This window comes from Trachemys scripta, chromosome 5 (genome assembly GCF_013100865.1).
Source record: "Trachemys scripta elegans isolate TJP31775 chromosome 5, CAS_Tse_1.0, whole genome shotgun sequence".
In the NCBI taxonomy this organism is placed as follows: Eukaryota; Metazoa; Chordata; order Testudines; family Emydidae; genus Trachemys; species Trachemys scripta.
Window position 1 is genome coordinate 57,688,658 of NC_048302.1, and position 26,073 is coordinate 57,714,730.

Genomic DNA, 26,073 nt, shown 5'->3' on the forward strand with positions numbered 1-26,073 from the left:
CCTGGCTTGACTGATGGCAGCAGATCTAATCATAACACACAAATCACCAACTCACAGCTGGCCTGAGGTGGTCCAACCTGGCTTCTCTCTTTCTGGAACAAGACTGCCACAGTGACTAAGAACTTTAACAAGGCTTTCCCCCGGGTAGCCAGCTTTTATATAAGAAGGAAATCAATGCAGAGAATCAGAGGGGTATGCCATTTTTATCTTCTATTTAACAAAAATAATTTCAATAAGATTACAATAAAAAAAACAGTTTTATAGGGTTTTCTATACTTTTAAATACATTAGAATTTTAAAAAGGAAATAAGGAGTGATGTACTTTTCAAATATGTACCCACATTTCTCTTTCATTCTATATGTAAAAGTTTCTTAAAACAAAGCAGTATGATTACACTGAAGTTTTGTTTTTAAATTTTACTTTCCCCTAGTCCAGTCTGATTTTTGTGCTTAAAGAAAAAATAAAACAAGGACAGTAACTCTGTGTTCCATCTAATCACATTTTGCAATTTTAAGCCAGACAACATTAAATATGACTTGAGCACTGACTAAAATAACTTGCTAGTTTTAGAAGGACAGATAATGCATTACAATGTTAACAACAAGGATACAACAACAAATATTGCAAAGATCATGTTCACTAATATTTAAGTCCCTGGTATGAGTTTCAGTGCCCTGATATAGATGCAAGTAGTTGCAATCAATGCCAAAGTCATTTTTTATAGTGGATAATGACCTCTGGATATCAGGGTATTTCAAACTATAGCATGAGTTTAAAACTAAAATTTAGATTATGAGAGTTTATACTGCGAGCCATTTTATATTATTATTCAACACTACTATCATTCTGCCATGTGTCATCTTTGCATTTGATAACCTGAACTTAATTTCTGACATCATTATGAGCTGGGAATTGCAATTATGTTAGTGGCAAATTTATAAGTCTAAATACATAAAACAAAGAGAAGATTACCACCATTTGGAAGAAATCCCTCACTCCCAAGAAAATAGAAGCTGAACAAGTATCTGGTTCTGATTACATGTAGGTCAAGAGAAGAGGTACCAGCACTGAACACTTTGCACCAGCTCAGACCAGATGAATGTATAAAAATACAGTAAAGGGCAAAATCTGGTAAATATTATGGCATTGAACAGTAAAAGCCAATTAGCATCTGCTATAACAGTTGTATTTTATTGCTGAGAAAATCTCAAAGTAACAAAATCAGTTCCTTCAATATATTTCATGATTTAAATAGTCTAGAAAAAGAAACAAAAAACAAACTTTCTAGAAATTCTAAAACCTAAATAGGCTAAATCCTATCCTTACATTATGAAAGTTCGTTAGAGGGAAGGGTTGCCAGTCCTGCACGTAGTCTAAGTTTAAAGCTGCCAGTACAGAACAGAATGACTCTGGGTGTGAAAAGATAGGAAAGAAAAGACATATTTCTAGATGAAGCTTTATTTTTTTTAAAAAGCAGTGTGCACATGCTTGATCAGAGGATACATTCTAGGCAATTGAGGAACTTATGCTTGCTAGCTAGAAGAGCACAGCCCAAGGAAAACCATCCGCTACAGAAACTGGATCTCTCCTACACTCTGTAGGGGGAAAAGATTATAAAGAAAAAAAAAAGTAAGTTTAATCTGAAATTGACAACATGTTATGGTAGAAATGTAAGATGGAATGTTGTGGTGCTATACCAAATATGTCAAAATTGCAAGCATTCTTGTCAGCTGCTGCTGCTATCAAGAGAAGTAATTTTATGGTAGGGTTTATAAATAGCAACATGCTTTGGAAAAGGCTATCATTTGTACTCTCTGAACACTATATACGCAGATTCAATTTAAGCAACATAAATTACTACATTGTTTTCAAGCCCATCAGTAAGTGTGCCAAAATAGTGAATCAGTTAGTGTGTAAAAAGCGTTGGGCTAATAACAAAAATACCAAGAATACCTTCTGTAGCATCTGTTGTACTATTCTTTTTCTGTCTTTTGGAGGGAGAGAATGTCAGCGGAAGAGTGCCAAGGCACAGAGAGACAGTAAGATGCAATGTATAGAGCACTGGACTGTGATTCAGAAAACCTAGTTTCCAGTCCCAGGTCAAGCAGGGTCCTGCTGTGTGACACCAGGCAAGCCATTTCACCTGTCTGTGCCCCTATTTCTCCTCCCACCCATCCTATAATTAGGTAGAAAGCTCTTCAGGGCACAAACTATCTGTGTGTGTTTGTACAGTGCTGAGTACAATGGGGCCCTAATCTTGGCTGGCTGACTCTAGGTATTATTGTAATCCAAACAATAGATCTGAAATAGCCATTTAAAAATAAGATCCACAAGTAAAGTAAAAATCCACAAGCCTACAAGACTATTTAAACTGCAAAAGAAAACCTATCAAATGATAAAATACCAGGTAAAAGCAGCATGCTTTAAGTGAGTAAAATTAACCTTTGAAGATGATTTTTAACCTTTATTATATACTGCAAGAAATATAGATTAACTACAGAAATCGAGCATTTGTGAACAAAATGATACCTAATATCTATGGAACACACACAAGGCAATATAGCATACATAAGCTTAATAAAATATATGAAATAACAACAAGGGGCAAATCAGGAGGAAAAGTAGCATAGTTTATCAATTTAAGTATAAGACAGAAAATCAGAGCTTGTCTAAACATGAAAATTAATCCAGAATAAGGTAGCGTGCAAATTTAAAGCAGATTAACTCTTCCTAATTAACTCCATATCTGAACACACATTCTGGAATAAGAGTGTCAGACCCCAAATTAGTTTAATTCATGTAGTAGCTTTTGGCTAAAAAAAAAAAAAAAAAATGGATTACGCTATTTCAGAAAACGACACTCTTATTTCGGAATAAGAGTGTCCCCTCATGAAGTTAATTAGGAAGAGTCAATCAGGAATCAGTATTCAGCAATAGCTCCCTGTTTAGACAACCCCTAAAAGGGTTTGGGTTCTCCTTCCAAATCTGCCATGGTCTTGCTGCATGAGAACTTTTGTAAGTCACAAACGTCTGTGCCTCTATTACTCCTCTGTAAAATGAGGGTACTTCTCTACCTCACCAAGCTTAATTCATTACGTTTGTAAACCACAATGAGATTCTTTGATAGAAAGGATTAAATTAGTAGGATCAAAAATTCATCTATGGAGAAGTACCCAGATGATTTACTGGTAAAGTACACATATATACAAAATTATACATTCCAGTGTTTCAGTAAGTTGACTGTTCAGGCAGGTTCTATGTCCTCTATATTGCACAAAAATCCTTATTATGCTCTGTTTTCTGTTTTTATTAAATATTATACCAGTAGCAACATTATTAAAAGGTTGGGATTTACTGTAGCATTTTCTTGCTCAATATCAACAGCTTCTTTTAACATATATATCCAATACATACTTATGCAGCACAGTAGTATTTTTTAATGGATTAGGCTATCACTACTTTAATATACTATACCCAACAGTCTATCATTATGAAACTTACCACCTGGTTTATCATGAAAATTTATTAAAATGCATAGTTTTTTAAATTATTAAAACTACATCCATTTACGATGCAGTAAGATGAGAAGTTGTTTTTTGAAATATGATCAAACTTAACACATGACTATGTCCTGCAAGCCTCTCAGTCCCTATACATAACAGCCTTTCATTCCAATTGGCTGGTCAGCAAATATTTTAAGGAACACAAGAGATCTAAAGTGTAGGCTCTTTTCAACCTAAGATACAGCAGCAGAAAAATATACCCAACTAAAATTTAAGTGTTACTTATACAACTTTTCAAATAGCTGAACAGCAATTAATGTCTGACACAAGTCAGAAAGCTGTTTGTGTCCTGTTTAACAATGGTTCCAGCCAAGATTACCATAGTTAATCATGTAATTCTATAATGAAAACACAAAGCACATAAGTACAAAGGAAGCCTGGGGGCGGAAGAGACTAGGACTGGAAGCTGTGGTGGGGAAGACTGGTACTGGTTGGGTAACGAGACCGGGAGCCATGGAAGGCAACAGTGGAGGGAGGGGAAAGGGAGCCAGTGGGTGCAAAGTGGGACTAGCTGAGTAAGGAGATCAGGACCAGTGGGGCTAGGTGAAGAGGGTGGGGGAAAGAGGAGACAGATCCGATGAGGAGCCAAGATGAAGGAGGAGACACCCATTGAACAATGAGGAGAAAACAAAATATTGAATAGCTGCTCATTAAGTGAGCATCATCCATTCTATGCACTGTGCAGGGGTTCTATAGCAAAAATACAGTGAGATCATGTAATTAATGACTATCATATTGGATATGCCTTAAGGTTCCACAGGTAACCTTAATTTCCTACATTTTTAGTGTTTGATTTTGCAAACTGCATTATGTTCTTAATGTATTTTTTGTGTAATAGTCTGCAATGGAAAAGTGTTATTTGCTGTATAGGGTATGAACATTAATTTAATCTGTACTGTGAACAAACATTTTAGTTAATTTTAAAGAAAGCTCTTTGCTTCAACTTTCATCCTAGTCAAGAGTATTTGGACAACATATGCAGAAGGTGCAAAGCATTTGTGTGCAACCCAAGAGGTGCCTTGATGGGCTTTTTAAAAAATTAATTTCTTCAATATGGTAACAGTGAACCATGGAAACTTCCTGTTTTTTCTTCTACTGCCATTTCAACCTTCTCTCTAGCCCTCTTTCAGAGCATGTAAGTAGAGGAATGTATGCTGATAGCAGCCACAGTTTTTGTGTGGAGAAAATGGAGGGCAGAGGTAGGAGGAAAAAGAGAGGTACCCCATTAGAAACCACCACTGTCCCATACGGAGCAAATAAGAAATCTGAAGCTTTTCTATGTGGGGAGGGGGGAAGACGCTTCTGGCCAATCAATGTTCTGTCACTTCACGTGAGAATGAAAGAGAAGTAGCTAGCAGTGAAGGAGGGAAAAAAAGAGTATGGGGATTGGGGAGAGAAAAAGGAGTTAAGAGATGAACAGAGAAAGAGGTGAGCCTGTGGTGCATAGGGCTTACAAACCAGTCTTTTCATACTAACCTTTGATTCTAATATATTTCACTGTGTTTCGCATCCTTACAAATGTAGTAAGAAAAATGATTAATTTCTTCTTCAGTTAACTTTCCTTAGATTGCACTTTATTTAAAATGCAAGTAAGCTGACCAGAACATTTTTAGTTACTCATACACATATGATGTTTTAAAAAAAAGAAAACTAGTTTCCTTAACATGTAATTTTATATTCTAAGGGAGGCCAGACACTGGTCAGGACATTACTCAGAGAATATATTTCCTTATTTTTCACCCATAGAAGCAGTTCTTCCCTTTAAATTCAGCCGCTCTCTGCTGGACTTGTGCAGAACTTGTGTCATTGTGGCTGCACTGCGAATCACACTGTACAAAGTTCTATGCTTCTCAGCACACGACTCTAAGAAGCCTCTTGCAGAGAGAATACTTTGGTGCACTCAGAAGGGTTTTTACTGGTTGCTTTGCATGCTTATGTTTTCATTTGATCTGCTGATAGACTGTACTGGAGACCTTCACATACTTTTTTTTTAAATCCCATCTGAAGAAAGAACAAGGTATCTGACTTTCTCCACACACTCGTCTAACGGAAAGAGATTTCAAAGCCCATTTCACATACAAAATATGAAACTCTCTAAATATTTAGGGCATAGGACAAAAAAAGGAATAAAAAATTGTTTGTAGTCATGCACTGTTCTTTTTGACTATACCTAGGGCAAGGGTAGGCAACCTATGGCACATGTGCCAAAGGCGGCAGGCAAACTGATTTTCAGTGGCACTCACACTTCCCGGGTCCTGGCCACCAGTCCCCGGGGCTCTGCATTTTAATTTAATTTTAAATGAAGCTTCTTAAACATTTTAAAAACCTTATTTACTTTACATACAACAGTAGTTTAGTTATATATTATAGACTTTTGGAAAGAGACCTTCTAAAAATGTTAAAATGTATTACTGGCATGTGAAACCTTAAATTAGAGCGAATAAATGAAGATTCGGCACACCACTTCTGAAAGGTTGCTGACCCCTGACCTGGGGCCTGATCCAAAGCCCACTAAACTCAGTAGCAACACTCACTTAGTCAGGACCTGGGATAAGCAATATTTTTTCAAGGAAAAAATGAAAATGGAAACGGTCAGTTAAGGAACCTAGTTTTCTTATCCTATCAGACATAATTACTATAGAAGAGGTGACAAAACAAATGTGAAGTCCTAAAGGCAGTTTGTTGAGGGCCAACAAAACGAGGCTGAAATGTCACAATTTCCCTGGAAGTTTTGAAGTTTCCCTGCTCTCAAGAAAACATCAAACATAAGGCGATTGATATCAGAAAACTTGAATAAATAATTCAGGCAATAGTATTAATAAGTAATTGGATTAGCTTTCTGATAGATATTTGGAGAAAATTTAGGATGAGATCTATGTATCAGGTGAACCACCCCCTAACTCCTCTTGCATGCTTGAGTTATGGGAGCTTTCTGCCATTTTAATAGAAAATGTATCAGTTGCAAAGGAATATCTCTGATGTTAAAGGCTCAGACATTCAGGCTTGAGGGGGAAAAACAAGCACACAAACAAAACTCATACTTGTGAAAGTTGGTGGTTATGGGAATTCTGGAGAAGATTTCAGGATTTGGTGATTGCCATCCTTTATGAACCTATGTAATTATGGTCTATGAATCCATTAATGTGGTCAGAATTATATATGCTTTATTGAGACTTATTTTCAAAACAATTTTGGTATTTAGATGGAATAGTGGAAAGGCATACATGAGTACACAGGGCGACAGGAGAGAGAAGGTTTCTGACTTCCATGCTTAACTGCTCTGGTACATCCATGTGGATGACTTTAATGCAGAGAAATTCAGGCTTATCTCTGAAGATCAGCAACTTGAATGGGCTGCTGGCACAGTAAGGCTAGACTGCTGGTGAGGATTAGACTGCTCTAGTCTAGTGCATTGCTGAGAAAGCCAGTAGAAAGAGTGGCTGGGCTAGGCTGCACTCACACACACACTCTTTCAAGAAGCTGAAAGCAATCCTGAAGATCCACTGGCACTCGTGGTATGGATTACATGGCTCTACAGATGAGTGAAGCCTGGGAAACACTGGTAAAATGGCAGCCTGAACTAGGCCACACTGACACAGAAGAACTAGATGAAAGCCAAAAGGGTTGCAGATTCAGCATACAGGATCCTCAGCATGCTCTAAAAATAAGGTCAACAGATTCAAATTACTGCAATTCCAATTCATGTCAAGTTCCCAGTACTTTATAGAAGGAAGTTCTCACACTCTGAAGTTCTGTAGTGAAGAGCACTCATCACAAATCTGTTCTCTTAGGTAGAGGAACAGTAAACTGGGGTCAGAGTTTGGTGCGATAGCAGCTCAGAGAAAATCTGAATTCAGAGCAGCTGATTGTAACCTGTTTTATCATGGTGGAATGAGCAGGCCTAACCCATGTGTAATGCATAGACCAATGAATAGTGATATAAGTAATGTATACTTTTTTTTCAATTAATACACAAATTTGAATGGATTGTGTATGTGACCAAAGTTACAGTTACTATATATGAATAAACTGTATTATTTATATGTGGTCACAAAAGGCCACTTTTTAAAATTGAAACAAAGACACATCTCTGATATGAGTTTACAATTTAAGGCTAGATTTTACAAATTGCAAACAGCCTGGACAAGAGAAGGTGTGGAGCTGCGTCACCCCAGGGGGCTTGGAGAACAATTCTGCCTCGGGGGAAGGGAGAGAGAGAGAGAATTCTCCTGACATGCAGGAGGCAGTGTACCCAACTTCTTCAGGAGGTACAGCCTACTTCCCTGCTGCACTGGTCTCACTCTGAGAATTGATGTGAATGGCTGGAGGCCTCACCCTCTCCCCATCCCCTTTGGATTGGATTTCACATCTGGGGATGGAGGGAGCGAGCAGGCCAGGCTGTCCTCTAAAGCAAGAGGCTGTAACTGTAGCTGGATCCTACACAGGATGCACATAAGAGGGACAAGGAGGCTGCTCTTTGTAGCAACCTTTCCATCCACAAGGACCAGACACAATCTTGCCCTAAATTAAGCAGACACGGTAATTTGCATGCTGCCAATATGAAGTAAAGTATTTTATCATCATGATTTTATCAGTTTCCTAATTTCAGTAGCATTCCTTTTAAAAAGTAAAACATCCAAATAAAATGCCCTTGTTTTCATTGATACATACAGTACATTAGAGATGCTCTTTTTCTCAAAGAATAGGCATTGGAAATGAGTGAGTTTATTGATCCAATTTTTCCAGTTAAACACACCTCGCATAGCATGTACACACCTAATTCATACTCTGCAACAATTCAGTACTACATTAAGTCATTTGAAATAAAATGTTTATTTGCATGCAGTAGTAGTTGAGTTGTTAATTTCTCAAATCTAAAACATTCTTAGACTCATTGCAGTTTGTATAAAAAGCCATACTTAATATGCTAGAAATAACAACACAGCAACATTTAAGAGCAACTGTACTGAAACTTAACATGCGATATTTTCCCCCATAAAAATAAACCAGAAGAGGAACAGAACCAACCGGCAGATGAAACATATCACTGGCTTTTTGAACACACATATTATGCACAACTATTTTAAAGTAAATTTTAATAATTAATCATATTTAAATCCTATTGAATAATTAAGTGATACATAATATGCAGAATAAGTGAAAGAATGAGTGCAAGGATTTTATTGTTAGTTCATATCATGTAACAAGTTCCATTAAGGAAGTGTTTATAGACGAGATATTTTCAATTAAACGGGGGACCACAATGACACACCATTTTAGAGGATACCACATTAATGTCTTCAGGGATGGTACAATAGGCAATACGAATTAAGCTTTCCATTTTATTTGCTTATACTATGCTATTATACTGATACTGTTTATTTTCAAGTGCTACACAAAGAATGCTAAAAGAGTATTTTTCAAATGCGTCTCAAATAGGCATTACAGGTAGAAGTGTTTTAAATCCAGCTGTTGCATCCTATGAGCATTTACAGTAAACTGCTTGACAGAAGCTGAATATAACTAATGCAAGACAGGGACAAGATATGAACGGTTAGATCTCATAATGGAAGTACTCCCAATGATCACTAAACACATTTTTTAGATTTTTTTTTTTTTGTTAGTTTGACATAAAATTGAGTGGAGTGGGGGTAAAACCTTGAGTATGAAGAAGGAGAAAGCTAATTATCAGTTAAGTCAGGTCAGAGTTTGAATGAATCAACAGCACACAAGCAATGAAAAAACCTGTAGGTATCAGTACTGACATTTCAGATTCACTTATTCTGAAAAAAAAACTTTGGAAGCAACTAATATTTGCAGACAAATTTGCAATATGTTTTATCATCAGTTTAAAAGCATTAAGATGAACAATTTTGATTTGATATTTTTAAGAAGCATCATAGAAGAAAAAGTCTCACTTAATCAAGAAAAGCTTAATTGCAACTACACATCGGTTAAGATCTCTGATCTCAAAACATAAACATTTCTTAGGGTTTACCAGTGTCTTTAATAATAAAGTGGTAAAACGGTAGCATACATTAATTAAAGCCATATAACACAAATGCTAACTCTGTTTCCTGTTGCAACTCTTAAAAATGAAAGATTTTTTTTTTTTTTTTAAAGTAGCATAGGTTTTGAAATGGAATAGAATGTCACAGGGCAGGTTTAAGAACAACGATAAAAAGATGGTAACATTAATTTAGAGCCCAATTTTTAGAGAAGCCCAGCATCTACCCCAGTGCACTCCATTGCACATTTGTGTGCTCAGCATTTCTGACAAATAAGGCTCTTTAAAAAAAAATGAGAATATACAGATAGCTATACACACATATATAGTGTGTACACACACACACACAGACAGAGAGTTGTAATGAGATATATGCAAATATTGAGTACGTTATTAGGCATGAGAGCAAAGGCCGAGTCCCTCCCTCTCATTATTACTGACCACCCTAATAAAAATTAGTAGTTTTATAAAACAAATTAGTTAAAACAAATGATGCTTAAATTAAAAATAGACGTGTATACTTTGACAATTAGGCTAGTAAATTACTTCTAGTTTCAGTATGCTCCAATTTTGTCCTATTAGTCAAATAAAATGACTTTGGAACCACAGAAGATCTGAAACCTGTAGTAACTTTCACTGAACTGCCTGCTTAAATATGAGTTAGAACAACTCAGTTGATTAAGTTGACTGCCTTTGGAATGTTGGGTGTCTTTTCAGAAATGCATTTATACTGATTTTCCACATTTGTAATATGTTCTTCAAACTGTGGCTCCCACTGTGGAAAATGTTTTTCTAAAATATTACTATCTTTTTGAGGTATCAATTTCAAAAATTGCATAAATAAATGTTAAAATAGCCACTAAAAATTTAAAAAATATTTTTACTTCTCTGCATGTTTTTCTTACCTGCAGTGCCCAGGCTGACATGAGCCTAATGAGGCGCACACACAGAAATTAGAATTAACAGGCCAACAGACTTGTGTTCTATTATGCTTATTTTATGAATCAAACAGCTTTTAGTTACAATTGTCTACTATTTTTGAAGAACTCCTATCCGAAAAATGAGTTTAAGTCAATTTACCACCTATTTACCACAAAATGTTCCTATTCACCCTTCAATCAATGCACTCCTAGGTCTGAAACTGATTGAGATCATATGTGAAATAAAATGTGATAAATCTGAAATATAAATGTATTAATCCACTATATATAACTGGTAGGAATACAGCTTTCTTTCCTTATTTACTTATTTATTTTGCATAGGTTAGGTCAGTACACATGCTAGCTTTCAATGTATGTTCTCCGTATATAAGGGGTCTGGGCAATCTTCTTGGTCGAGTGTATTGATCAGTTTTGTTTCTGTGACTACTGCTTACTAAAAAGACTATTTTACCACTGAGCTTAATTAAATGTACAAGTTTACTAACAAAAGAACACCTATCTTGAAATTCAAGATGAAAATTGCATATTTGCAAAACTAAGGTTTTTTAATTGATTTCAATAAAAGAACAATTCTTATTCAGTACTTCAGGAACACTTCTAATGAAATATAATGAAAAGAGGTAAATTTATTGAAAAGTATTTATTTGTAGAAGTAATAAAAAGAAAAAATATTAATTTTATTTTAAAAAGTGTGAACTCAGTAGCATTTAAGCCGAAGAGTTTAAGCATAATATAAATTCAGATAAATTGGAAAACATTCATTAATTTTGGAAATTAAATGAAAACATACATTACTTTTAATGGGATCAAAATTTTAAAAACCCAACTTTTTCCTTCATAAAATGTGTTTTAGAATAACTATTATTATAGTTATTGAGGCTGTAGCATAAGAGTTTGACAATCTAGGACTGTCTATATATAAACTCTATCACAACCTCCACATAGTAACATGCTATTTTTATTTTCTGTAACAGCAAAAATGTTATCTCTGTTATTGTGAACTGAAAAGTATTAGGATTAAACTTTAAGATACCTTTAAAATATTTATATTAAATTAGTTTAAGATTTTTGACTTTCCTATTTAAGTATCTAACAAGTCACATGTGCCAAAGTAGTTCAGAACTGTATGGAATTGATTTTAACGTAAAGCTGTAAATAAAACATTCAGACACTTATTTTTAAGAGAACTTAAAAATTTTACTTAGTTTAGATAAATTGCAAACAACATACTATATAATGTAGTTAACTGTTAAAAGAGGATCTTTGCCATGTTCCATTAAACGTGTAATAAAAAACAAGGCTCCAGGATATCTTGAAGACAACATATGTAGATTTTCAGTTACAAACTGAAGCACAAATATTACTGAAATCAAATTATGTAAGTGCTAGGAGAAGTACCTAGAGGCAACATGAAATACACATTTAAATTCTTTTTTATGGACAGAAATCACCAAAACAAGGCATATTTCATGCCAAGCAATGCAACTTCAGATTTTTAAGAATTCTATACTTACCCGTCTCCGGCAGAAGGGGAGGCCCTGGGCAATGATGCTGATGCTAAATATCTTCATCACAGTTTGGTGTGGCAAAGGGTCTTTTGTACTTTTAAGATCAACAGGAACCAAGCCATGGTTTATGGTAACTTTTCCTGGTTTTGACATTTTACAGTTCTTGCTTGGTCACAAATCTATTAGCAATGTAAGGCCATTGCTAAAAATTTTAAAAGCAAAATTGCATTATTTCTTTTAAAAATAAAGATTACAAACAGATGAGTCAGCTCCCCACAACCTGCTGCCTTTGTCTTTCAACCTTCTCCTGCCAAGTATCTGGACTTCTCTGCTGCTTAGTGAAGTGCAAGCTATCCCAGTATAGAGAGGAATTATAAACTACTAATGTGAAGGCAGACTGCTCTTGCCAATCAAACAGCTTGGGGGACTTCTCATGTAATATCAGTAAGACACCATCTTCTGAAAGGGGTCCATAAGATTAAAAACAAAAAGAAAAGAAAAGAAAAACCACATCCGCTTTTAGTTTTAAACAGCCAAACCCACTTACACAAGGACTTTACAGAAAAATTGAAGACTTGTCCTTTGAGAGAGAAATGGCAAATTCAGTCTTGAGTCACTTCAGGTGTTACCACAGTATCAAGCTGTGACATACTATACTTTGGGGGAGCACCTTGTAATCCCCATATTCTTTATCTGTATATAATTGTGATATTGTATATAAAGCATTCCATGTGAGGTATCAGGGAAAAGGTTATGATCAGCTGAAAGTCACTGTTCTATCTAAATATGTAAATCTTTAGTGCATATGAAATTATGAGATTGTATTGTATGGTTGTCATTAAAACATGCTGTAAATTGGGGAATCAGCCAGACGATAGCTCCCCAGAGACAACAGCAAGAAAAGTAACCAACGCCGGGGCATAGGGTCAAACAAACATCAACAGCCATTGTCCAACAAGGGAGTACAATTCAGTGACACACCAGCATGAGACCACACCAGGGGAACTGTTTAACTTCGCCTGGGGACTCAGCAATGCCCACCAGACATGCCTGGACATGTGTCCTCCAAGCACATGTGACTGAAGGAATAAAACAGAACACAGGGGGCCCGTGGTTGGCCTTCCTCCTGCCCCCACCTATGCTGCAACAACAAGGTCACTGAGAAGACTTAAGACTCCAACAGAGGAGACTGGCCCAGGTTTCAAGGGTGAAATCTATGTACTATGAACTGTAATATCCAGTGGAGTGAGAAAAACTGCTTAATCTAGATGTTGCCCAGTCTACTGGGGTTGAGAGTTTAGACTGCGTGCTCATTTATTTTATTTTATTTTGAGAAGTAACTCACTTTTTTTTATAATCACTTAAAATCTATCTTTTGTAGTCAATAAATTTGTTTAACTGTTTATCTTTACCAGTGAGTTTGTCTGAAGTGTTTGGTAATCTGTTCAAGTTTACAAAGGGTAGTGTATATCCACGTTCCATTGCTGAAGTAGTGAATCAATTAATAAATTTGCACTGCTCATGTTGAGCAGTGCAAGATGGTATATTCCTGAGGTACAGTGCTGGGAGGGACTTGGCTTTGGTGCCTTTCTCTGGGTGATTCCATGAGTGGCTCTGGGTGAAATCTAGCTGGGACTGCCGCCCAAAGTGCCAAAGCAAAAAAAAAATCAATAAATAAAATAAAGGCCACCTGGACTGTGCCGCCTCAAGAATGGACGGAATGCTGCCCTGAGCATGTGCCGCCCCAGGCACGTGCTTCCTCCGCTGGTGCCTGGAGCCAGCCCTGGTGCTGAGTGATAACAGCACCTGGAGGGATTTGCTGCTGGTCACTAGTAAGGCACTGAGAGAGAGAGCCCAGGCTACAGAGAGTTCAGGGGGCACAGCGGTCCCACAGTCCCAGGCTGTACTCCAGGGATCCCGTCACAAAAACCTTCAGGTCTTTAAGAAAAGGATTCTTCTTATATTCTTTCAATGTTTAAATGAAGATTGTTGACCAAATAAAGAAAAAGCTAATCTCACAACGTTGCTATTTCTAATCCATAATCTCCATGGAAACCCAGTATTGCCAACCCTAAAAGTTAAAAAAATCACAAATCAAACTCGAAAAATATATTAGCCCAAAAGTGAGCAGAGGGAGTTTGTGTATGAGCGAGAGACAATTAGTGTTGCCAATTTATTAAGATGATTTTGGCAACCACAGCTGAAGCTCTTGCTGGCTGCCTGAAGGTGTGGCATTTTCCAGTATCTCCCTAGCCCCCAAATTTCTAATAATTCTGTGTCCCCCTTCACTTCACATCTGTCACAGCCCAGCAATTCATTCTGTCTTGTAGTCCCCATATCAATTCTGCCACATCAGACCGTCCTTTAGCTCCCATGTCAGTTCTTCTCACCTTAACATCATCCACCTCTCCTCAGTGCCCACATCACTTCTGCCCCCTCAACCTCACCTCTGCTCCTCCCCAACCAAGCCAGATGCAGTGGGGTCCTCTTTTCCCCTTTCCCAGGTCTGGTTTTGGAGAGATAGAAAAGGCAGGCGCAGACTCACTTTTCATGTTTGGAGGAGTGGGGGGAGACCCAGAGCCACCCTGAGCTGCTGGTCTCTTTCTGCTCTCTCTTCCCATCCTGTCAAAATAATGTCAGCTTATGAGCAGAGAGGGGAAGAGTTATGCCTGCTTCCTGCAGCAGCCCTGAATGGCTGCTCTTCCCCAGGAGACTGGCAAGCAGGGAAGCCAACCTATCAGAGGGGGTTTCCCCGCAAGAAGGCTGCAGCTTCTCATGCTATTGAAAGTCTGACTCTAGCCTCAGCCAAAATCACCTAGTTCTTCACGAGAACTGGCAGTGCAGACCATTATGTTCCAGATTTTTGTAATCAGTTTACTCAAATTATAAAAACATTCAATAGCGAAACATAAATTTAGTCAAAAAAACTTTTGCTATGATTTACCATGTTTACATGGTCATTTCTACTCTGTGACAATCCGTTGTACTAAAATATATATTTTGGGTTGTTTTTGTTTTTTTTTAATTTTACATGAATTTAAAAAACCTTCCTGAGCAAAATTGTGACAGCTATCTTAATTCTGTGAACACGTCATAGGACACTGTTGATAAAAACAATCACAATACAGTCAAACCTAGTATTGTATGAAATACAGTGCCTGGTAAAATGATCCTTAAGAAATCTTACGAGTCCCTTTATGCACTCACTTATATACACAACCATCCAATGTTTAACAACGTAAAAGTGAAAGAGAGCTCTGGTAATACTTTAACCCTTCAGGCCTGATACTTTTCCAGCTCAAACTTTTAAAAAAACTGCACAAATGTAAAGGCAATAATGTTTTACCTGTGTATGACATTTTCAAAAGGTCTTAGTTATAGTAGTATTTTACCATAGCACGTAGGAGCCCTAGTCATAGACCAAGACCCTATTATGCTAGGTGCTGTACTACACAGCCCCAATGAGCTTACAATCTCAGTATAAGGCCTTGTCTACACTACAGAGTTTTGTCGACAAAAGTTATGCCGCTTTAATTAAAGCACTTTAATTAAATAGCTGTTGCATATCCACACTATGCTCCTTGTGTCGGCAGAGCACATCCACACTTGCAACTCTTGCATCAACACAGAGAGCAGTGCACTGTGGGTAGCTATCCCACTGTGCAACTGGCCACAGGGTGCTTTGGGAAGGGCTTGCAATGCCTCATAGGGCAGGTACAGTGTCACATGATGCAGGTTTCTCAATCCCTCCTTCCATGGTCTTCCATGAGGGGTGCATGCCTGCAGAGCGGTCACAGAGGGCATTGTGGGATACTGGGGGAGGCCAGTTATGTCAGTATAACAAACGACAGCATCTACACCGACGCTCTGTCGTTTTAACTTTGCCGCAAAAAGCTTTATGTCTTGTTGAGCTGGTTTTATTTTGTCAGCAAAACAGGGGAGTTTTGCTGCCAAAAGTAGCTTTGTAAAAGCTGCCTTTTGCTAACAAAATTGTGAAGTGTTGACAAGGCCGAAGACAAGAGAAAACAGATGGATACAGACAGGGGTGTACAAGGAAACAATGAGACAATACTGGTCAGCATAATAGGCAGTGATCTCTGAACACCAGCAGCCTTGTCAATTTTTTTGTAGGTCTCATGGCAAAAGAGTTTTGAGGACGCATAATATAGTAGCTTTGCTGATGTTCATAGGGAGTCCCACCCAAGACTGTGGGGCAACATGGGAAAAAGCAAAAAGGCACTTGTTAAGTTTTCAAACAAGTGGGCAATGGAAGCTGGCATCATCACTTTCAGAGTGGATTAAGATAAATAACTTGTTCCAGAAAAAAAAAAAGTGTCCACAGATGGAGTTATTCTGAATAACTACTGCACTTTCGGTTCAGACCCTACCTTAATTAATTTTCAAGTTTAGACAAGCCCTGAGCTGTGTGGGTGTATAATTCTTTTTGGTTTTGTTGTGTTTTTGAATAGGTTATTTCTCTCAGGGATAATACTGACTAGCTGAACTGATTCAAGTTGTCCCAATTCCATTTCTACATATCTGCTTCTCTTCCACTCTCATGGGCTTATTACATACTACTGGACTGCAGATAATGTTATTTATTTCTCATATTATGGACACTAATCCAGAGGACCCAATCAATATATGGGCCCCACAGTGCTACACAAACACAAAAGAAAAATGTCGTTGGCCTGAAAATCTTACAATCTAATTTAAGCAATAAGTGGGTGAAAGAAGCAGAGGAAAGTGAAAAGGGGTGGCTCTCTTAACACTGATAGGAATGTGTTATTTATACCAGCCACTAGATATGTGCATATGTGGGATAAATTGAAAATCTGAGTTTTAGTGCTATAAAATGCTGGCGAATAAATCAAAGTAGATTGATCTTCAAAAGCTGCTCCCATTGACTTTCATTAAAATCAAAAAGGAACTTCTTTGAAAATCAGGTCACTTCTATTTATGTACATAAACATTGATTCTGGTACCTAACTTCAGGCACTTGTGTTTGAAAGTTTTGGTCTCAGTTTGTCATCAGATGCTATCCTGTATTGGTTAGACCCTGTAAAACCACAAAGTTCCTGGACACAGAACTTAAGAGAATCTACTTTGAAATACAGATACATAATAAGTGATAGAACTTTGAACTCCCTTTGAACTGAAGAAATAGAAAGTGGATCACTAATAGGGCTTTATAGGAAAAATTTACTTACTTTGACTGAGTAAGTAATATTAAATGGGCCTACTCTTTCAGCCTAATTGACCAGGAAGAATACATTAAAACAGTACAGTGAGTATTTCTGAGAATAATGGATTTTGGCTTACCTGTATTAACAAGCAGCTTGAAATTTTACAGAATCCTCTGCTAGACGTAAGTAACTTTAGCTACCCGGTTCTGAAATGTTAACTTTAATATTACTGAGAAAATAAAGAAAAACAAAAAAGTGAAGTATGTACTGATGTAGTGATTTTTCCCCCATAAAGAGCTAATCATTTGCAGATACAGGAAAGTTGAACAACAAAACAAAACAAAAACACGCTTTTCCCAGAGTTTTTATCATTGGTGAACAGTTGCCCTCAAATGGATAAAATAGAGCATTGCAACATTGTAAAATACAACCTCGCCAATTTTTTATTTTTTCTCTCTCTCTCTCTCTCTCTCTCTCACACACACACACACACACACACACATCCCACCTCCCTCCCTTCCCATTTGCAATTCGGAGCTATTTTGTTGTATACTTAGTAAGCTATAAGAGAATTCTGGAAAGCCTTAGATTTGTCTGACTGGACATTATACAGAAGTCTTATTCCTTGTCCACCACTCATTCATCTCCCTACAGATGTACAAGAACCAGTCTTTTGACTTTGCTGAGAACAATTCCTGAGTGGAAACCAGCTTTTCATCAGCCAAGCTACCAGTAAGGCTTTCCTACACTAGAAAGTTGTAATGTTTTAAATCTATATAGCTAATGTGGTACCACTCCCACAGTTATGTTGGTATGAAGGTGCTTTATACCAGTATAGCTTGTTTCCGTATAGGCAGGGAAATAGGTAAACTGCTTCCACACTAGAGGAATGGTTAACACCCACCCACAACTGGCATAGTTATACTGTACAAAACCTGTGTGTAGGCCAAGGATAAGTAATGGAATGATCATATAAGCAGTCAAAAAAAATTAAGTCCCCCTCCCAACACCTAAGGAAAACTATAAGAAAACAGAATAATGACCAGATAGATACTGAAAACCCTGAATTTTTAGATTAAAATTCTGCACATTTCACCCTTAATCATTATTATGAGACCACTACTGTTAAATCTTTGATGGGAAGCAGGGAGATCTTTTGTGCATGCTACTATATTGTACACAGTTATACACACACATACACACAGAAACAAAACTGGAGGGAAGGAAAACTGAGCATATGTTCAAACAAAAATAAACGTTTCCATTTCGTAGTAACCAGTACTCAGTTTGTCAAAAGTAAATGAATGAATGTTCGATAATATTCATTTTTTCTTATTACATCAAGGAAAATACCAATTACAGTAGTTATTCTTTCCACTTTGTGGTTAACTAATAGACAATTTTAAAGTTTATTCTATTTTATTCTTACATTCTTCTTGAATTTTGCCATCACTAGATGAATATACTATATCATTTGTAACTGGGAAGGGACTTTATAAAAAGAATTTAATTATTTTAAATCCACAGATCTTCTAGCTTTACTTTATTTCCCCTTCTTGTTTTTATAAACTATTTTAAAGCACTTGTCTTCATTCCTTCATTAAACATTTCAGGAAGTATTTCAGATATGTAACATAAACCCAACTGCATCGTCTTACATTTTACAAATATTCTAGAAATGTCTGGCCAATCTTTATTGGCTATAACATGATTTGTCTGATGATTAAGTTTAACTCTTTGGTCTGTTCAGGGTTCCACCAGCTGTTAAAAAGAACTCCTACAGTTGTTATCCAAGAATTCAGTTGCTGATTACTTATTTATGCTGTGATTGCTCCGTAAAAGAAAACTAAAACAAGCTAAAACAGGTAGACTGGTCATTCAAAACATTATAACAATGGGTTAAAAGGTCAAATCCCTAACATTTGGGGGAGGGAAATGTGAACTTAACAGGAAAAGAAGAATTAATATTCTGTAATATTAACTGTACACACCAAAAATTAAACTTTATGATCATTATGCTACTTTAATATTTAAACAATTTATATGATTTCCAATGAGAAACTACCCATGTATGCATTCAAGATTCCCAAGACAATACTGAAAATCTTTAATAGGGCATATCAATGTTCATTAGGAAGGGCTACTAAAAAGTAGGGCTGTCAAGTGATTAAAAAAAAATAATTGTGATTAATCGCGCTGTTAATAACAGAATACCATTAATTTAAATATTTGTGGATGTTTTCTACATTATCAAATATATTGGTTTCAATTACAACACAGAATACAAAGTGTACAGTGCTCACTTTATTTTTTTTTTATTACAAGTATTTGCACTGTAAAAAACAAAAGAAATAGTATTTTTCAATTCACTTAATACAAGTACCGTAGTGCAATCTCTTCATCATGAAAGTTGAACTTACAAATGTAGAATTAGGTACAAAAAAACAGCGTTCAAAAATAAAACTACGATTTCCCCCACTCTTCTCACTATAAAATTCAACCCTAAAAAGGCCTTAAAAGGATGAAAATAAATAGTTAATGTCAATCTCAATATGTGTCGTTCAATAACTCTTTGGTGGTATAACTTGCTGTCCCGCCACTTTTCATTCAGACTAAAGAAATATTTCTTATATAAAATAAGACAATACACGAAGGCCCTCACTTGCACAGTTCCATCCATTTCTGGAGTTTAACCACTGCCAAAATGGAAGGCTGAACATGTAACTAGCATTAAATTTCAGGTTTATTAACATGTATAAAGAAAATAACTCATTTTGTTGCTAGAGACCTTAAATACAAGACCACTAAATTTTTCTTATTACAACTATAAAATACATATAAAACCTAACAAATGTAATATAACCAATTGTTACACTGGCATTCACATGAGAGTGACAAATTAAGCTACATAATCCTTCTCAGCTGGTTAATAGCATACTGCAAAGGGGTGTGAGGCTATTAATAATAGCTCAAAATATGCAAAGTAAAGAATGTCTGGGTTACAGAAAAAAGCAGGTAGCCCAAGAAAGGGCTGACATTCTGGGCTGTCCCAGGCTTTTACCACCTTCCCCTTGATTATATTTTCATATAAACTCTTGCTTTCTTTCATTTGTTCAAGCGTCATTCATTCCTACAAAGTACAATGGTTACCTCTTAAGTAAAAGAAAAAAAGACTAAAATCTACTTTTGAGTTAATTGGTAACACTTCAAGGAATCCAATGAGACATGTTACTAGGAGTCGCTTCTACATTTCTCCTCCTTATGCCTTATAAACTTTGACAGATTATGGATGATAGTTCAGGCTCCCCAGAGCACAGGAGTCCTGAGTGTATTTGATGGCTGATTTGTGTAATAGTAACAGCAGCTTTTTAAAAAGAAGTTTGGCCTCCATACTTGTGGACAAGTACTTCTGCCTGTAGTCAAAAATGATGTAGCAGGGTGAAAGCCCCAAACCAGTCTTTCAGAACAGCCTAATTTTTGATAAAGTCCAGACTTGAACAGACGAAGAAGAATCACTCTCGGCTGGAACAATGAGTTTCAGACCCAAAAATCGAACACCCGAGACAGCTACCATTTAATTATCACTTTATAATTATTCCTTTCATCTTCAGGTTACACTTTACTCAGACTTTCTAATGAAGGTAAAGTACTATATATTTTTTTAAATTATATTTGACTGAGGGACAATTGGATAGCTCATGAAATTAGTCAAGAGGGGATTCAGAACATGTCACCTCTGAGTAAATAGTTAACCATATTCAGGTCAGCAGCAACCAAAAGTAGTTTTCATCAGAGGCATATTCTGTAGTCTAAGTGAAGTGAACGGGTCGTCTCAGTCCAGTTCAAAATGTTAGTGTGATTAAGTCTCCTTCCAAAGGCTGGACTATATAGGAAAAAAAAATAAGACTGTTACTTCCTCACAGCTAACAGTATTACTATTTTACTTCAAGTGGCAGTGTCTTTGTGTCGAAAATTATGGGTTTCAGCACTGCTGATAATCTATGGTGTGTCTATATCTATATCACCAAGTATTTGTAACACTGTCCATTTTGGCAGAAAGAGACCATGGACTGAGTGCGTATGATAAAATTTATTAAGTGTTAACAAAATGATATTTCCATGTCACAGATGAGAACAACAGCCACTGATTCCAAAAACTGAATAACCCTATAATTCAGAATTTGCTTGTTTAGTTTTATGTAAGACATGGGCAGGTAATGAAGTTTGGCTGAGAAAGTCACAGCTTTTGATAAGCCAAGACTAAATATACGAGTTAAGTAAAGACAAGTGACATCTTACATAGAGAAAAAGAGCTGCTATACTGTCAGGTTTGGACGTATTCAACATGGGTGGGAGATCTCTGAATTCCATCAGTAATCATATCATTAATTCCATGCTCTGTCACAAGCTCTTCCAGTGACCAACTGAAGAAACTTAAAGAGGAAGATGGGGGAGCAGAGAAGGAAGAAGGTGGAGACAAGGAAGGGTGGGTTTAATTACAACCATTTCCAACTAACCATGAGAACTGGGAGTAAGAACAGCATCAGTGCCTGATAGAAGTATGTTCTGTGCTTTCCACCAGCAGATTCATGGAATGTATAGCTAATGTCCTTTCTGTGATTGAGAACTAGTGGGACCCATCTGTGAGTTAGCCAATTTAAAAAAACCTAACAGTGTATTTAAAAAATAAAAAATATACATACATATACACACACAAACAGGGTTTTATATAAAGTCATATATAAACCAATCGTTACTATTTAGTAATCCATATACTACATTATTTACATTACCAGGTTAGGATGAAGTACAAAAATGTTACAATGTTAAAATTAAAATTTTTACAAGTGATCAGGAAAACTGCAATTTGTGAATTGTTTAAATTATCCACACAATTCGAGAAAAGATACGAACAACTGAATTAAGCATATATTTATCCAAAAAACAAGAGGCTTTAATTCACACAGAATAGTTACAAGATTTGTGAGGGGTAAAGTGTTGTACTGGTTTAATATTTCCCACTCTCTCTGTATTTTGATGTACCGGTTGAGGTGGAGGTGAGGGGGAAAGGAAGGTAAACTTGCCCAATTGACTCAGTGGTTAAATGTTCACGTGGGTTTTTGGAATTCACAGCAACAGAATAAATCTATACAGAATGTAAGTGACATCGCAAACTATTCTGGCTTTATTGATCATTAATAGCCGCTGATATAAGTAACTTCAGGTACAGCTCAGATACCATATATCACCAAAGAGAACTAACTATGATATTAAATAAAGAGTCAAAATGTTTCTTTCCTCTGTGATACACATTAGCTACTTGTTATCCAAGTATTCCTCTGGTTTACCTGGAATAGTTTTGCTTCCAAATATGCAGATTGCATGGCACAGAACTGAAAACTGGTATAAAATGTATACCAAAAGGAAAGTTGTACTATGCATAGTCAAGTTTAAAGAAATGTAAATAATACCACTTACTTACCATTTGTCACATGACAACATATATTCAGATAAACTGGAAAATAAATGTTCACAAAGAGATAGATTTTTATACTATTACTTTTACTTTACTGAAACTGACAACAGTAACAAATATGCCACTGGATAAAATATAGTCCTGATGTAGCCATTAAACATAGCTTTGGCCTTCAAGAACCACCAACCCCCCTGCAAGACAATTCCAAATGCAACAGTTTTGGAAGTATACGTTACCACTTCCATACAAGAAGCAATGAATTAACCTAATCACATGTTGATTATTGGTTTCATTAAATATATGGATCTGTAAAACAATTACAACTACTAAAAACATAAAGCTAACACGGAATGAATTGTTAGTGATTGTTGATTCTTTGTATAATGCAAACTCACCAGCAAAAGTTTTACTTTCTTCACACTTCGACTGACCATTTGTATTGAGTTTCATTAGAAGTAATGTCAATTTAAGCCAAGTCAGAAAAAGAGAAGCAGTTTTAATCCACACTCTGAGAACAACATCCACTGATAAATACAGCTGTATCACTCCAGTCGAGAGATATTTGGGCTAATGATCACATCAGCCAACAGCACCTGCCACATAGCCAAGAACAACATAAGGAACAAATGGCATTTTTAAGTGGGGCAGAGCTCCCAAATGTATTTGTTAGACAAGCCATGTATCACTGTGTACTTCTTAAGCATACTGGAAATATCCTCAGGCTCATTTTCATGATTTACATTTATGAATGTTATTACCATATATCTGTATAATTGATAGGTTTAAATAATCTCACTTGAAATGCTTTAAAAAAAGGACAATTGACACACACAATACTGTTTGTATTCATTACAAGACACTGTTTCAGATAATTAAATTAAGATAAATTAGTATTTGAAGACCACTTTATATCAGACTACTCTGCCACAGTAATCCAGGTGGTGATGATACCTTCATTTTTATGTTTCAATAGGGCTCCACATAGGCCCAGGGAATCAACGTAATGGAAGATTCTAATTATTGCCACCTTTTCAATAATATTCCCTTAAAAACTGGAGATTAGAGACAGTGACGATCTGTGAGATTCTGATTCAAGAGATGATTTATTGACAAAAGTTTAAGAGATGTTAGCATTTTGCCTTCTGGAGGAGGTGTTGGCAGTCTCCCCACAAACAGACTAACAGATAAGCTAAAGGAAGAACCACACATGCCTGTCTTGAGTGAATCGATTTTCACAAGAAACAGTTGAGTGAGTCTGGCAGTGACGATCAGAGAAAAATAGAATACATACATTTGGGATTCAGGCTTTGTCATCACAGCAAAAAAAGGTGTGGTTTTACGATGTATTAGCTATCTTGATGTAAACTGGTGCAGACGAGGCACTGTAGCTTTTATCTCGATGTAGCTAGTCAAAGTAAACCCCAGGTGGGGGACATAAAGTTAACCTCAACTAACTGCATGGAAGTAAAAACTGCAATATCTTGTCCAGTAGTCTAGTTCAGTGGTTTTCAAAGTTCGGGTCGCGACCTAGTACTGGGTTGCCTTGCTCAGCACCCAGGGACCTTGGTGGCTGGCCAGTAAAAACTAGTAGTCCCTACCTGTTCTGACACTGCGCTGTGCCCCAGAAACAGCCAGCAGCAGGTCTGGCTTTTATTAGGCTTACCAGTTAACCCAGGGGTTCTCAAACTGGGGGTCGGGACCCCTCAGGGTTCGCGAGGTTATTATGTGAGCTGTCAGTCTCCACCCCAAACCCCACTTTGCCTTCAACATTTATAATGGTGTTAAATATATATTAAAAAGTGTTTTTAATTTATAAGGGGGGGCTCTCACTCAGATGCTTGCTACGTGAAAGGGGTCATCAGTACAAAAGTTTGAGAACCACTGGGTTAACTAATCTTAACCGTTAACCCCCGGCTGCTGGACGGCCCTGCCAGCCCCCGGCTCCCAGCCCCCGCCGGCCCCCAGAATCCCAGCCCTTCTCCCTTTAATCAGTTAACCATTTAAACAATATCATTTTAATCATTTAAACGGTTAACTTTTAAAACTATATTTACATCCCTAGGACTTATGTCGGCATAACTGGGGTGACACAGCATCTGTGTAGACACTCCATTACTTACATTGGCTGTTAGCTGCCTTGTTAGGCAGGAACCGTGAAATTGACAAGAAATTTGTGCAGCTAGAGCCCTGCTGTCCCCCCTCCCCCCCGCACACACACCCCACTCCCCTGGAGAACTGGGCAGCTGGACCCTGCTCCTGGACCCCCAAGCAGCTTCCTCCCCGCTCCGCTCCCCGCCCAGGAACATTAGCTATCTTGTCAATTACATGGTGGGGGAGGGAAGGGGCAAGTCCCCCGGGAGCCTGTAGGGCAGCAGGGAGCTGACAGTGGAGCTGAGAGACCAGGATCTCAACTCCTTACACAGTCCCTCTTAGTATTCCTGGTGAGGACACACACCACCGACCGAAGGAGGGTAGCGTGGACATGCAGCTTCATGGTAATTACTGCAGGGGTTGTAAGTCGACCTAATATTGGTTGACTTAAGTTTCTAGTGTAGATACACCCTCAGTCACTTGTCATTCAACTTTCAAACACTATCTCTGGAAACCATACAGAAAAGCAGTATGAGGACCACAAAAAGGTTAACAGAAAATAGCAGATATTATAGAACAAATGACAATATTTCTTGTAACTGCAAGTGACATATTAATGTAACAGATATAATTAATAGCTAGAGATTTCAAACTTTTTCCTTGAGAGAGCTACTCAGTAGCTAAGTTCTTATGAATCACAGACTATTTCAGGCAGGGATCACCGTGAGAGTTACTTGTCATTGCAAAAATCAGAATCCATGCCCCATGAATCAATTAGCACTCTTCCTGCTCCATTTATAGACTTGACAAGACTAGCGAAGCAATGATTCGTACAGGCCTAGCTCTCCCTGTAAGAGGAACTGAAACATAACCCCCACCTTTGAATGCAGAAGGGAGGAGCATATGCCCACCTCAGACAGTAGCAGGCAGGAGATGGGGTCACTTCTTAGCCAGAGTCGTCAACATGTGAAATTGCTCCCTGGGACCAATTCTTCTTAGAAAGCTGTTTCTATAGGCTATCTCATCCCTAGCCACAGAAAGGGTACATAATCATAATTTTGGAGTTATTTCTTTAATGTGTGTGTGGGGAGAATCTAAAAATACCACCAAAATGCACAGACAAATTGAGAATCAGTAATCCTTTCATAAATATGTTAGTATTTTAAAAGCTACATTTTGGTGATTAGTTTATTGATTTTCCTAAAAACACAGACAATAGAAAGAACAAAAAGGTTAGTTGTTTCCAAATAACGCATGCTTCACAGGTAGGATTACGGCATTGTGAAATTTTACAACTTGT

At 37.1% G+C, this 26,073-nt stretch overlaps 1 protein-coding gene and 1 long non-coding RNA gene across 11 annotated transcripts in view; one reads left to right on the plus strand and one right to left on the minus strand.

Moving 5' to 3' along the window:
* The window catches only part of FBXW7 (F-box and WD repeat domain containing 7), a 281,687-nt gene that overhangs the window by 97,268 nt on the left and 158,346 nt on the right, over positions 1-26,073 (minus strand). Inside the window, exon 1 of one of the 7 annotated variants that reach the window (XM_034771531.1) lies at positions 12,027-12,327. The exons of 5 other annotated variants lie outside the window; for them this stretch is intronic. In XM_034771531.1, the coding sequence (XP_034627422.1) occupies positions 12,027-12,173 (147 nt within the window). In that variant the 5' untranslated portion in view covers positions 12,174-12,327. Of the gene's footprint in view, positions 1-12,026; positions 12,328-19,608; positions 21,090-26,073 lie in introns of those variants that run through there. One more of the 7 variants, XM_034771533.1, reaches the window with a different exon arrangement.
* The window catches only part of LOC117877898, a 47,710-nt gene continuing 22,996 nt past the window's right edge, over positions 1,360-26,073 (plus strand). For 3 of the 4 annotated variants that reach the window (XR_004645847.1, XR_004645846.1, XR_004645845.1), the window contains exon 1: positions 1,360-1,630. This is a non-coding gene — a long non-coding RNA (uncharacterized LOC117877898). Of the gene's footprint in view, positions 1,631-17,860; positions 17,939-26,073 lie in introns of all 4 variants that reach the window. The other variant, XR_004645848.1, reaches the window with a different exon arrangement.